Here is a 15,421-nt window from a genome sequence, read left to right as displayed (position 1 = left end):
TGTTGTAGAGTAACTTTTGCTGTGACTTGCATGTTGGTTTCTTAGGAGGAGATTTAAAAGAGGTTAGATTTTTTTTTTTTTTTTTAAAGATTCACACTTGCCTAGATGGTTGCAGCATCGGTCCCCTGCCGGCTTTAAGGGTGAGACCCGAGAGATCAAACACTGCTGATGTCTCGGTTCTCAGTGCTCCATGAGCAGAGCGCTGGTGTCTGTCAGCCACCGCTGTCTGCTCTGCCCCCTCACTGGAGCGCTGGGGTGGGAGGGGCTGACTCAGGCTCTCAGTGGTTGAGCCAAGTGCTGGTCCAGGGTTCTGGATCTTTCCCAAACCTGGACAGGCTCTATGATGTCACCCGACAGCAGGCTTCAAAACTAACTGCACTTCTGTGATCCACAGCAGAAGTACAGCCAAAGGTGCTTTGTATTTCTTCTTTAGCACAACTGGAGCACTCAGAATCTGGTGCAGACCAATCTGCTTCTTACTTCACCTTGTTCAATTAAGCTTTGACAATAAAACCTGGAAGCTGATTGGTTTCTATACAGAGCTGCACCAGATTTTGCACTCTCCAGTTTTAGTAAATCCCTGTAAATCGAAGTGGAGTCGGAACGCCTGCAGAGAAAATACGATCCGTCATAGAGAGATAGGGTTTAATGTACTAAAAACAAGTAGACTGTGCACTTTACATGCAGAATGCAATTGCACTTTTCAAATTAGGTAAAGCTTCACTTTGTAAAGAATACCCAATCATGTGCAAGGAAAAAAAAAAAAAAAAAACGCATTTTTGCTTGCATATGACTTGGTGATGGAAGTCATCGGAGCGTGCTCATTTACTTACTTTTTTTTTAAGTTTTCAACAGGAAACTCAAGACTTTTTAAAAACTCTTTAACGAAAGACAAGGGTTTAAAAACTGCGTACACAGGCATAATAAATCATAACCTAGTCAAAATTACAGCAACTCAAGGAAGGTTAATAAAACTGAGAACCCACAGCAATAAGAGAATATTAAGATTCCGTGAAGACCTCCAAGAGATCATGGAGGATACCTCAGCAGCAGTGGGTAAGACTCCCAAGCTAGCTGTCCGCCAGAGACCTGAATCTCCTGCCTTTCAGCTAAGATTTTCATATAATGAACGTGAGAGGGAAAACAAAAGGTGAGGAGAAAAAAGAGGTAGCCCAAACCAGCAAGGAATAGTTGGCTTGATAGTTGTCGGCCATGCCAAAGATCTCTAGGCGGGACCCTTTTGGTCCTGCAGATCCTGAAGAGCATAGTTAGTCAGGTTGAAAAAAAAGACACAAGTCCATCTAGTTCAACCAAAAAAAAATACAATCCCATATACACAATACTTCACCCACAGTTGATCCAGAGGAAGGCAAAAACCCCAGCAAAGCATGCTCTAAATTGTTCCAGCAGGGGAAAAAAAATTCCTTCCTGATCAAGCAAGAGGCAATCGAATTTTCCCTGGATCAACTTTACCTGTAAATATTAGTACCCAGTTATATTATGTACATTTAGGAAAGAATCCAGGCCTTTTTTAAAGCAATCTACTGAGCTGGCCAAAACCACCTCTGGAGGGAGTCTATTCCACATTTCCACAGCTTTTACTGTGAAGAAACCTTTCCGTATTAGCAGTAGACTAGAAAAAGATTGACCATGAATACCACGTGTCGCAAACCCTTTCCTCCCTATGGTAGAAAAAAAACTGTAAGACAATCCATCTGTTCAATGTCATTAATTTTAGACAGCCATAGAGAAATGGGAGTGGTGACGAGTTGTTTCCACAAGGCATGGAAGCCCTAGCTGCATTCAGCAAATGTACCGTGAGTGAGGATTTTGTATTGTGAAAGCGGTATGAATGGGAAACGCTGACTTGAGGGAGGAACAGTAAAGCACAATCACCATGCAGCACTAATAAGCAGGAAGCCTGCATATACAGAGTCCCACCTTCCCCCATCCCCCTTTTTACTTATATAATTACAATCTGCACATATAAATAGAGTTCTTGAAACCAATAAATTCAGTAGGGAAATCATATTCACGTCTGTGGAGAAGGATGTACACGGGCATCTAAAATATGTTTCCTAAATGCTTTTTATGCATTCACGTTGGATTTTATGGAGTAATAAAAGCAAAGCACATATTGATCATAAAACACTTTGTCTACTAGTCCTTAAGCTGTAAAAAGGCTGTAAAGTTAACCTTTAACTTCCTAAAAGTTTCTAACTAGATGAGGTGCCTGTATATACATGGGAAAACATCTTCTTGAGCATCCATGGTGCACAAGGCCCTCTAACATACAAATTCCAGCTTTTACTAGTCATGCTGAAGGCTGGTCTTTTCTCTGCCCAGTATCTGCTTTCCAGCACCTACTGGTCATTCTCAGTGATGGGTGACCTTCCTGAGGGTGGTGCTGGAGGACAAAGGGCCAGCTCTAAAGCAGAAAAGGAGGGCTTTGCATATTTGACTTTTAAAGTATTCCAAGATAATCGTGAAGCAGTTACAAGGTATGTATAGGCACCTCCTAGGTTCTCACATTTTAATTTATATAATCTGTTTTGAGAGTTTTTGTGGTGTTTTTTTTATTTATTTTCTAGAAAGTAATAGACTCACTTTTAAGCTGATGATACCGTATGGAACTAAATTGTGACTTTTAGCAGAAAAACACAGAATTCAAATTTATTTTCAGTGAAAAAGAGGGTGGAAGGCGCGTGATGCAACGCATGAATCAAAGTGATATGATTTATTCATAAACAAAGTAGATAAGTACAAAGAAATTACCAGGACTTCATTAAAATTTGGTTACAAGATATTCATTAAAAATGAATAATTCATTATGCCCATACAAGGGCAAATGCTCAAGGTAGGCTAACTCGTTTCAAGGTTTTCCCTCTTCATCAGAGCCTTAGAGAGAAAAAGAAAAATAAAGTCTGTATGATGTGGTAGATACACATGAAGAGGAATGGCTGTTTCGGAGATGTATCAACATGATACAGGTGATGTATTGTCCTTTTACTCTAGAGGTATCTGCATCACAATGCTCTACATGCCATAGAATGAATAGTTTGTTATATGTTGTTTGTCTGTCATCTGTTCCTGCGTTTGGACTTGTTGTGTGGCTGCAGCCCATACACATCATCTGCAGGCTGAAGGCGATCCTCCTAGCAGAGTGCTGTCCTGTGTTGCAAGAGGAGTGCTAGCAGACTACTAATAGGTAGTCTGCGGGACACGCATGATCGTTCTATACTACTCACTATTCGGAATTACTACTACCTTAAACTAATACCGCCTGCACGAGCGCAGGACAAATACTTTTTCTGTTTCATATTTTCAAATTATTTTCATCCTTAACTTGCTCACACAGATTCCTCTCCACATCTAATGAGGCCGTATACAAGATTTTTAATGAAACTCAGTGTGATTATGCCAGCAAAACATGTGACCCAGAGGTAAGTCCATCCCCCAGCAATCCGTAAAAGCCCCTGCCTGCTACTTTACCGGAGAGAGAGCTAATGCTGGGCAATGCCATCTGAATGACTTTGGCTGGGGGTGAGTCTCTAGCAATACTCGTGAGGGAGCTTACTTGGCTCCTTCTCTCTGATGGAGCAATTGGATTGGTGATAGTGGTGACATTTTAAAATGGACAATTCTAAATTGAACATTGATTCCTGCACTTGAACAGTTGCCAGAGTGTGAAATATCTTACTAAATTACCATTCATTGAACAAAAAGAAAAGCTAACCTAATTCTACCAGTACAGATGCAGGGAGATGGGAGGTTGATGCAACTAAAGTTGCTTGTAATCCTCAAATATGTCCCCTGATCTTGTGGTCTATGGCTGGATCAAAGAACATCCAAATTTCTGTAGTTATCCCCAACCATGATCTACTATCCCCTCTGGCCAAGCTCTGTGAGGTGGGAAGTCGGCTCGAATGAACACTTCCCAACTGATCGCTGTTGCATTCCATAAGAGGTCAGCGCTAAGGATGTCGCTAGAAGCGCCACCTCTGCCCTCTAAGTAAGAACATAGGTTTGTGCAGTGCTGATACGGTGCTTGTTTGCCAGAGGTGATCCAGGGTTATTAACCACTTCTACACAAGGCACTTTCACCCCCTTCCTGCCCAGGCCAATTTTCAGCTTTCAGAGCTGTCGCAATTTGAATGACAATTGTGCGGTCATGCAAAACTACAAAAGATGACATTTTTATCAATTTTTTTTTTTTTTTTTTTTTGAGACTGATGAAACTTTCTTTTGGTGGTATTTAATCACCACTGGGTTTTTATTTTTTGCTAAACAAATGAAAAAAAAAGACAAAGTTTGAAACTTTTTTTATTTTTTATGTTTTTATGTCTGTTTTTTGCAAACTAATATTTTTCTCACTGATGAGGCTGCATTGATAAAAAGAACACTAATGATCAGTGCCCTGATTATCTGTGTACATACCCCTTGTCATATTTGCCGCGTTGGGAGAGGAGAGCCAGTAACCGGCAAGTATGACAGGGGGTATGTACACAGATAATCAGGGCACTGGGCATCACTGCTGCCTCATCAGTGCCCATCAATAAGAAAAATATTAGTTATTTGCAAAATTTTATAACAGACAGAAAAAAATAAAATTTCAAACATTTTTGGTCTTATTTTTCCATTTGTTTAGCAAAAAATAAAAACCCAGTGGTGGTTACCGGGGCCGTCTTTAATATTGATTGGACCCTGGGCAAAACTTTTCTTGGGGGGGGGGGGGGGCATGCAGTTTTGCTCTCCACCTGCTCTGAGACATACAATAAATAGCAGCTAGACTCAAAATCAGTTTGCTGAATCAGATCAGGCAGCTATTGCAATTGGTTGCCAGAGGTTACAATGTATCATTAATGCTCACTGACTGGTTGCTAGAGGTTACAGCACACATTACGGCTCACTGATTAGTTGTTAGAGGTTATAGCACGTGATTTCTGTTTGTTGATTGGTTGCTAGAAATTACTGTGGATATGACCTCAGGGGGGCATGATATACATATCAATGCTGCCGCCGATATTTACATATGAATGCCGGTAATTCACATGTAAACATAGGGTCTGGCAAGTGAGTCATCTGTACACAACAATAGGGCAGAGTTGGGCAGCATTAGTAGCAGCACTTCACACTGAGATATTGGGACACAGCACGGGACTAAAACCTAGAGGGACAAGGGAATCTAAACCAGGATAGTTGGCAAGTATGAGGCAGCTGCTTTGGGCCCCACAACAATGAGAGGGCAGCTGCCCCTTTTGCCCTGCCTTAAAGACGGCCCTGGTGGCTACTGGCTCTCCTCTCCCAACGCTGTGACAGTGCACAAGGAAAGAAATGCTGATAACCGGCAAGTTTGCTTACATTTGATCAGCTGTGATTGGACACAGCTGATCACATGGTAAAGGGCCACTGTGATTGGCCCTTTACCGCAATCTGTGATCAGCTGTATCTGAAGGATGCCTTCTCAGAACATGAGAGCCGCTCTGTAGCGGTCTTTGGGCTATAGTGCCGGCATGAAGTGGTTAATCTAAAACCAGACTGGGGGATATTTATCAATTCTATCTCTCAGCAAGGCAAAGCTAAACCACAGCAAAGGGATAGATTAACAGTTTAACTTCATTTGTGCCATAGATGTGTACCGTATAATGCTTGATAAGGGTTCTTCTGTTTTCTCTTGAATAGAAGCAGGTTTATTGAAAGCCATTGGATTAAATGTAAATGTTGATCCAGTGGATGGGGAAGATCTGATGAACATAACCCATGCCATAACCCCTGTATTTTCTTTAAAAAAAAATGGCGGTCCTCCTTTTTTAAGATAAGTGGTCCACGCGGTGGATTTGCCGCGAGATCACTTTTATCGGTGGCGGGAGAGGTAACCCCATCCCCCTCCCACCGTGTTCTGGTCGTCCACCGTATACCGGAGCCGTCGATATCGGCGGAGACGATCCGATCCTTTCCCCTCAGAGGCTGTGAGTCGAGTGAGGGAATGATGGCCCCCACTCGACTCAATGACGTTTGATAATGGAAGCAACGTCAAACGTCACTTCCGTCCAACGGCCTTAAAGGGGAAATGTTGTTGTTTTTTTTTTTTTATTGCATTTTTTTCCTTTTTATTGCATTTAAGTGTAAATGTGAGATCTGAGGTCTTTTTGACCCTCGCTCTTACATTAAAGAGGTCATGTCATGCTTTTTTCTAATACAAGGGATGTTTACATTCCTTTACAATAGGAATAAAAGTGATCAAAAATTTTATTTTTTTTAAAGGAACGGTGTAAAAATTAAAAGTAAAATAAGAAAAAAATGTAAAATTTAAAGTGCGCCGTGCTCGCACGCAGAAGCGAATGCATACGCAAGTCACGCCCACATATGTAAATGGTGTTCAAACCACACTTGTGAGGTATCACCGCGATCGGTAGAGCAAGAGCAATAACTCTAGCAAGAGACCTCCTCTGTAACTCAAATCTGGTAACCTGTAGAAATTTTTAAACGCTGCCTATAGAGACTTTTAAGGGTCAAAGTATTTTGCCGGGCACAATTTTGAAGCGTGACATGTTGGGTATCATTTTAGTCAGCGTAACTATCTTTCACAATATAAAAAAATTAATAATTGGCTAACCTTACTGGGGTTTTTTTTATTATTCAAAAAATTGTGTTTTCTTTTTTCCCAAAAAATTGCTTTTGGAAGACCGCTGCGCAAATACGGTATGACATAAAGTATTGCAACGACCGCCATTTTATTCTCTAGGGTGTCTGAAAAAAGGGGGTTCTAAGTAATTTTCTAGCAAAAAAACCTGATTTTACCTTGTAAACAGCAAGTTTAAAAAATAGGCCTGGTCCTTAAGTGGTTAAGCTGGCCTTGGATGGTTGGCATCTCGGCCAGTTCAGCAGGGACTGGCTGAGATTCGATCCATCTATGGGTAGGCTGATTGTACCCAAGTCGATCCATTGATCGACTTGCATACAACCAGCATGTCGGGTTCTCAGCATGCGATTATTTCCAGTGGCGATAGCCACTAGCAATTATCACTGTGTTCTCCCGGCATGGATGGTTCCATGGGTAGGTTGATTGTAACCATCAATCGACTTGCGTACAACCACCATGTTTGGGTTTTCGGCATGCGATTATTGCCAGAGGCTACAGGCACTAGCAATAATCACTGTGTTCTCCCGGCATGGACGGTTAACCCACCCCCCGTTCGCCCCTGCTGGGAGAACACAATAGTTCCCCGGGAGGAATTCCCCCATCAACACTGTGTTGATGGAGGAATTGAGCAATTTTCTTCACTGCAATCCGTGGTCGCAGGACAGAAAATCGCACCATCTATGATCTGCTTAAGTTTGCTTTTACCTGCTAGCACCCTGGACCCTCTCATTGAATCTGTTGTGGAGGTTGGAAGGGAATGCAATACATTTTTTGCACTACTGTGGCATAATTTTAATGGAATTGCAAAATAGCCATTTATTTGCACAGAATTTACAATAGTACTTGTGTATGATGTTGTACAGTTTGGCAAATTTACAAGGCCAATCCGTGTGACTCTGTAAATCTCCCCCATGCTTCCCTTCCTTGCCCATTGACACTCCAGTGCCTAATCTTATAAGATGGACAGTGTTCTGGTTGATGGGGATACCTTGCTACCCAGTCTTAAATATCTCAAGGTAACACTTGTGTGCAATATTACAAAATGGTACTGCTTTGAATCCACAATGGTATTTTGGTGGATGTTTTACATCAAAAAGGGGAACTGATGCTATTCTCTTTTTTTTCTTTTTTTCCTAGACCTTCAACACCACCAATGTTACCCGCTTGTGCCCAGATGCTAGATGCCAGTTTGCCTTCTATGGAGGAGAAACCTACTACCACAAGTACCTGATCGTTTTCCAGATTTACAACGCCTTTATGTTTCTCTGGTTGGCCAACTTTGTTATCGCTCTAGGTCAAGTGACTCTAGCTGGGGCATTTGCCTCCTACTACTGGGCCTTCAAAAAGCCAGATGACATGCCAGCATTTCCTATTTTCTCTTCTTTGGGCAGAGCGCTCAGGTAAGGTGCTGATCGGAGAACTGCTAAATCGGATATCTAGATATCCCCCTAACAGGGACACAGACAACAATCAAACTAAATTCTAAATTCCCCACTTTGTCCACAAAAATTGGCTGGAGTTGAGCTTTAATTTAAAGCTAGATTTTGGTTATTTTTGCTAACTGTACTTTAAAGCAGAACTCCAGGATTTTCAAAAAATCCCCCATTAGTACACCACACACACACACCCACACCACTAAACAGTTATTACTTTTGTGAAATTTCTTACCGTTTTAAGAGAGGTTTGTGATTGAATTTCCAGGAAGTCAGCTTTGTGATTCAAAAAATGCATCATCTTTTCTGGCAGGTAGGAGGTGTTGGAACAGTGATTGCATCATATCTCTCTCTCTCTCTCTCTCTCTCTCTCTCTCTCTCTCTCTCTCTCTCTCTCTCTCTCTCTCTCTCTCTCTCTCTCTCTCTCTCTCTCTCTCTCTCTCTCTCTCTCTCTCTCTCTCTCTCTCTCTCTCTCTCTCTCTCTCTCTCTCTCTCTCCCTCTCCCTCTCTCTCTCTCTCTCTCTCTCTCTCTCTCTCTCTCTCTCTCTCTCTCTCTCTCTCTCTCTCTCTCTCTCTCTCTCTCTCTCTCTCTCTCTCTCTCTCTCTCTCTCTCTCTCTCTCTCTCCCTCCCTCTCTCTCTCTCTCCCTCTCTCTCTCTCCTCTCTCTCCCTCTCCCCCCTTCCCATGAATCCTTGTGATTGGAGTGAAATGTGGGAGGTACACTAGGCTTGTACATGTAAATGTGAACTCTCCCACTTCAACTTAATCACACTCCTCATTCTGCAGCCAGCAAGCCATACATAACACATAGTATGATAGATTACAACCTTATAAATACAAAGCATTTTAATACAAATGCAAACCAGTCCAACGTGTCAGGGACCACCATAGCCGAATGCCAGGGACCCCCAGTGCAGAATGCCAGGGACCACAAGTGCAGAGCGGGGATTATTATTACAAATCGCTTATATGACACAGCGGGGATCTTCCGCGGTGTCAGGTATTGTATATAAGAACACCAAGCACTGATGTCCCTGTATTGTGATTGACAGCGCACTGTGCCAATACCAGAGGGAGGCGGAGTTCAGCGATCAGTGTTCTGATATACTATACCTGATACAGCGGGACAAGGGGTGTTGCAGACTGCTGGCTGAGCTCAGGAGAGCTCTGACAAACAGGATGTCAGCAGGCAATAACAGTTTTTCAGCAGCCTATTGCAGAGGAACTACAGAGCTCAGAAGAACATGTATGACAAAGTTGGTGAAGACAAAAGACCAGCAAATAGGACGTGTAAAAAAAATATTTTGACCGGAGTTCTGCTTTAAATTCTATTTTTCAGTCCATTAAGGGACACAGGAAGTCTTTAATGTTTGTGTTATACTAGGATGATTAGATACTGGCATGCAAGAAAGAAAACCCCTCGCACTACAAGCATGTCTCAGTTCTTCCTAGTGTCCTAGGAGAATGGATGGAATTTTCTTCAGCTCTGCTGTGTTAAAGACCATCCTAACTTTGGCTAGCACTTTTTTTATTTTTATTAACGCTGCTGAAGTTCTTTTTGTTCACAACTATCCTACGCAGTTGTCCTCAGCTTGACTTTTGGAGTACCATGTCTAGACCTGGCTGGACTGGATATTGCGGGGATAGCCTGGAAGCAACCTTTGAGAACTGGGTTCTGTGGAGGGAGCTTTTCCAGACTCCATTCTGGTAAAAAGTAGGCTTGAAGACAATTCCGGGTCCAGAGCCTGTTGGTGCAATGGACTTGGTAAGCAGAGAAGTCTTGTTGTCTGATCAACATCCTGGCGCTTTGGTCAATTTGGCTGTCTGTGCAGCCTGGGACCATTCTGCTGGAAGGTCATCCAATCCAGATTGTCAGTCAATGCCAAAGCAGGGGTGTACTTCAATCATCTGGGAGGAACCAGATGTTTTGTCACGGAAACAAACCTCCTGTTGGTGGCACTTCCAAGACCCAGCCTTGTCAGCTGTGTACTTTTCCAGGTATGGACAGTTGGCAGGAAGACTAACTTAGCCAACAGCATCTGGACCCAGGAGAGTCGTTCCTTCACCTGGAGGTGTTCAAGTACCTATTTCAGAGGTACGGGGCACTGAATGTAAACCTTCTGGCTTAGGCGAAGGTGCTACACTAACCTGGTAAGATTCATGGAAGGCACTGCCTGTTTGTTCATCATGATCTACTGACTCATGAGTCTAATCCCAAGCCCCAAGATTTGCTGAATGGTCACTGGCTGTAAACGCATGGCTGATAAAGACCAGGTTCTAAGGGACAGGGGAATCTCTGAATTTGTGATTCCTACAATGCTAAAAAAGTTTAGGATTTCCCACAAGGGATAATGATAAGCCTATTTCATTAGGTGGAGCATCAGGTTTTCCACCTTTTTTAGGAGTTTCTCCTTAGGACAAGTCCTCTTCCTATCAGCTGGGTCTGGATACTATCAACGATCTGGTTTCCCACTCTTCCTTCTGTTTTCTGGGCCAGCCTACTCCTTCTCTTTTTTTTTTTTTTTTTTTTTTTTTTTTTTTGTCGGTGTTCAATCCTCCTGTGGGTGGCAACATAACCCCAAAAAATAAATGGTTTAACAGGGAGTACACAAATCCTGTTGTAGTTGCTGCATCATATTTGTTTGGTGGAGTTTTGACTTAGGGCTCTTTCACACGGGGGATCCGTATGTCTGTTTTTCATCCTTCCGTTTTCGGATGAAAAACGGACATACATGTATCCCTATGGAGCGTCGGATGTCAGCGGTGACATGTCCGCTGACATCCGACCCACTCTGATCCGAAAAGTGTAACGGAGGAAAACCCTACTTTTACATCCGTTTTCGTATCGGATCGGGTGACGATGGACTCTACGGTCCGCCGTCATCTGATCCCCCATAGGGGAGAGCGGCGCTCTGACAGGTCCGTCGCTGCATAGTGTGGAGCGACGGACCTGTCATTTTCCTGCTCAGTGGGGATCGGCAGAGCGATCCCCGCTGAGTAAGCGGGTGTTCACGGGGCGGATCATCACTGATCCCCCCCGTGTGAAAGAGCCCTTATACAAGTTTTAAAACCGTGAAGTGTCAGAACTTCTATCTAGTTATGCACATATTAAAAGCCATGTTAAATGAAATATAAAAAAAAATGCATAACTACATTATGTGAAAGAACTGTATTATCTAATCCAGGGTTTCAGCCATGATCTACCCATCAATCTCAGGTAGCTGATGGGTAAAAGGCATCCCCACTGCCTACACATGCAGAGCTATGCAGGGAAGCAGCTGTAATAGTGCTGGTTATGGTGAGCTGTTCCCAGTTAGCCTCCACCCCCCCCCCCCCCCCCCCCCCCCCCCCCCACTTCTGTCCATCCCAGTTCCTTGAATTTGACCTCATCTGGAATGGACAGGAGAGGAGGAACCAGCGGGGAACAACGTGCCACAAGAGGACTGACGCCTGCTTCCTTGCATTGCTCTTGCATATGAAGGAAACTGATGTTGTAATATGTACTGTGCCCTCCAGACCCCCTGGGGCACTGCTCTGCTGCCCCCCCTTGTACACTTTTTATCTAAAGTTCAACCAAGAATTGAGCATCTGTGCAGAAGAAAACAAGCACACATTTCACATTAAATAGGTACATTTTAACATTGATTTATATTTAATGCCATTTCCTCCCAAGATAAAAAGACTGATAAACCCTGATCTAATCAATTAATCTGTAAAGCATGTGTTAGCCAGAATTCTTATTTTTAGCCATACCACTGGTATTTGTAACTGCTGTTGGCTGTCATTCCTGAAAAATGAGTCATGGAAAATAACCATCCTTTTATAGCTTGGTGCATTGAACTTATTAAACCTATCATCAATATTTCCAGGGATGTTAAGCAAGTTGAAACACTACTCTTCTCCCCCCCCACCACCACCACCACCACCACCACCACCACCACCTTTGTGCGCCAATGGCTGTCATCCTAGGCCCAGGCCGTTTATATGCTACCCTGTTTTAGCATGTTAGTGACTGCACTGTACCTGCAGAAAGGGGTCGAAAACAAGGAAGACATCTGCTCCACATATTTCTTTGATTCAGGGTCTTCGTACTAAGAGCCAAGTGGTGATTTGTAGACTGTACCGCAATGTGGAGACCACAACCTGCTAAAAGTAGACAGACCTTGCAAAGGGTTAGCTCAGTCCTAAACATCCCCCCACCATGCCATGTTATTTCAGACAGGCAATTGGAGAAAACAATATACAAGTAGAAGGATCCTGGTGCTTGTTTATCATCCCTTTTCTGGAAGTGAACTCTCTGCACCATAACTAGCTGTGTAGGGGATGCCTGCTTCTAGCAGTTGTGATCTCCATTTTATTATGTGAGTGTAGTGCATTATAAAAAAATATTTAAAAGCTCCTGTCATTGAAGATATTGAATCAAGCAAGTATTAGGAGCACATGCCTTCTAAGTTCTTAATGCTCCTTTTCAGTTGCAGTGCATACGGTGCAGTGACTGTAAATTAAATTATATTTACACTGGTTTGGACCTGGATTTAATGCAGAAGAGACCTGCTTTGTCTCCTTTGCATTAAAGTTACTTTCCTGCCTGTCCCTCCCTGTACAGTAAGTTGCACAAGTGCAGTTCACTGTACAAATTCAGCAATGCTGAATCTGATGGAGCCCCTGCACATGCGTGGGAGTGACTTCCTCTCGGCCCAGCCAATGACAGCAGCCAACGATCGAGACCCGGAAGCCGACTGCCTGAGGATGTCAGCGACCGTCTGAGTTCTGGGGATGGCGCATCGCTGGATTCCAGGTGAGTATAGTTCTGCTTTTAAAGTGAAGCTAAAATTGTGTTGGTGCAAGTGTCCATATAAAGTGCCACATCCAAATTGACTAGAAAAGACAAAATTCCCCTAGGTGGACTTTTAAGGCACTGACTGTCTCTTTTAACCTCTTCAGCTCCGGAAGATTTGGCTGCTGAATGACCGGGCCATTGTTTGCAATTTGGCACTGCGTCACTTTAACTGACAATTGCGCGGTCGTGCGACGCTGCACCCAAACAAAATTGATGTCCTTTTTTCCCCACAAATAGAGCTTTCTTTTGGTGGTATTTGATCATCTCTGTGTTCTTTTTTTATTTTTTGTGCTATAACCAAAAGCAGAAACACCTAGTAGTGTCTTGGCAACACCCTAGCAACAAAGCAAGACAGGATGATGCCATATGTGGGATTTTATCAGCCAGGCTTTGGGAGGTGTGTAAATGGCCTACACCTATAGCAAGTGCATTATCCAAATTTAGTCAAAGCTGCATAGTTTTGTTTTTATCTACAGGTGTGCCTTACCTGCATATGCACCTTTTTTTTTTTTTTAAAGATGAACTAACCCTTTAAGGGGAACAAAACGGTTTTCCTAAAATGGTTATATTCAAGGCTGTTGAGTTGCTTGGGTTCTCAGCCAAACTGTCAAGCCATCAAATAGCTGGTGTCATAACTGACCACATGTGTAGCACCATGGCAAGTGCAGATCAAAGAGAAGATAAGATGGCAGCTTCCTTGGCTGTAAAATATTAGGAGGGTTTAGTTCTGCTTGCTTGCATCCTGGTACTTTAAATTTAAACATTCATGCGTTTTTTTTTTGTTTTTTTTTGTTTTGTTTTGTTTTTTTAATATGTACACATAAGTTTATTTGTTTAAAATTTCCCTTTTACATGAAGCTATAAAAGGTTTTTGTTTTTCTTCAGGTATCACACTGGATCACTGGCGTTTGGTTCTCTTATATTAGCCATTGTGCAGCTCATCAGGATAATGCTGGAGTATCTTGACCACAAGCTGAAAGGTGAGGCTACACACATGAGCACATGACACAGTGCTCTTCTGATTGGCTGGGCTTTAGCTGACACTCAGTAAGGAAGGGGCGTGTCAGTTGCTGTAGAGAGTCCGCTGATTCCACACTGGGAACAGCGATTCTCTTTGTGGCTGAACAGCGGGTGAAGAGGAGTTTGCCCTGGGCCTGGGGAGCAATTTAACCACTTCAGCCCCGCACCATTTGGCTGGCAAAAGACCAGAGCACTTTTTTGCGATTTGGCACCGCGTCGCTTTAACTGACAAATGCACGGTCGTGCGACGTGGCTCCCAAACAATTGACGTCATTTTTTTCCACAAATAGAGCTTTCTTTTGGTGGTATTTGATCACCTCTGCGGTTTTACATTTTTTGCGCTATAAACAAAAAAAGAGTGACAATTTTGAAAAAAAAAAGCATTATTTTTTACTTTTTGCTATTATAAATATCCCCAAAAAATATATAATTTTTTTTTTCCCTCAGTTTAGGCCGATATGTATTCTTCTACATATTTTTGGTAAAAAAAAAATCGCAATAAGCGTTTATTGATTGGTTTGCGCAAAAGTTATAGCATCTACAAAATAGGGGATCGTTTTATGGCATTTTTATTAGTAATGGCAGCGATCAGATCACTTTTGGCGCTATTTTGGGACCATTCACATTTTATACAGTGATCAGTGCGATTAAAAATGCATTGATTACTGTGTAAATGTGACTGGCAGTGAAGGGGTTAACCAGGAGGGGCGCTATAGTGGTTAAGTGCGTCCTAGGGATGTGTTCTAACTGTGGGGGGGAGGGGCTGTGTGTGACGCAACACTGATCACTGCTCCCGATTACAGGAAGCTGTGATCAGTGTCATTAGGCAGAACGGGGAAATTCTTGTTTACACCAGCATTTCCCCGTTCTTCCTCTCCCGTGAGACGATCGCGGGTATCCCCACTGACATCGAGTCCGCGGGACCCGCAATTACGCTCGCAGGGGGCGCGCGCCCACAAGCCGCGTCTTAAAGGGCAATGTACAGGTACGTTAATAAGCCTGTACGTGCCCTTCTGCCTATGTATATCGGCGTGAGCCGGTCGGCAAGCGGTTAATGAATAACTACTATTCTTTTTCAGCTTTTGGCACAAAATTCATGCAGTCTACTTAATAATATTTTTTAAAACTTCTATTGGACTTCTAAGAGTATCTAAATCCAAAACCACACATGTAGACTAAATCTATTTTTTCTATACCTGTACTTTTGTGACTATCACTTCTTAGCAGCTCTTAATGATGCCTCCCTGGCATCCAAATGTACAATTTTTAACCTCTTCAGATCCGCACTATTGCCAAATGACGGCAACAGCGCGGACCTACATTGCCGGGACTACGTCTATTGAGGTCGTCCTGTGCACGAGCGGCCTGCGCGCCCCCTGCAGGGCGCGCTCGGTGATCAGCGAGTCTGAGACTCGCCTGATCACAGATCAGAGTAAGGGGTCGGTCCCAACCCCTTACCACATGATCAGCTGTCAGCCAATGACA

General features: G+C 43.1%; 1 protein-coding gene across 3 annotated transcripts in view; it reads left to right on the top strand.

Annotated features, from left to right (window-relative positions):
• SLC44A2 (solute carrier family 44 member 2 (CTL2 blood group)) overlaps positions 1 to 15,421 on the top strand; it is a 143,238-nt gene that overhangs the window by 114,213 nt on the left and 13,604 nt on the right. For all 3 annotated transcript variants that reach the window (XM_073622578.1, XM_073622576.1, XM_073622577.1), the window contains exons 14-16: positions 3,359 to 3,443; positions 7,781 to 8,043; positions 13,802 to 13,896. In XM_073622578.1, coding sequence (XP_073478679.1) covers positions 3,359 to 3,443; positions 7,781 to 8,043; positions 13,802 to 13,896 — 443 coding nt within the window. The remainder of the gene's footprint in view (positions 1 to 3,358; positions 3,444 to 7,780; positions 8,044 to 13,801; positions 13,897 to 15,421) is intronic.

The sequence above is a fragment of the Aquarana catesbeiana genome, linkage group LG03 (genome assembly GCF_042186555.1).
Source record: "Aquarana catesbeiana isolate 2022-GZ linkage group LG03, ASM4218655v1, whole genome shotgun sequence".
NCBI classification, from domain to species: Eukaryota; Metazoa; Chordata; class Amphibia; order Anura; family Ranidae; genus Aquarana; species Aquarana catesbeiana.
The sequence above is the reverse complement of the archived record's forward strand: the minus strand, read 5'-3'. Positions and strand labels throughout refer to the sequence as shown.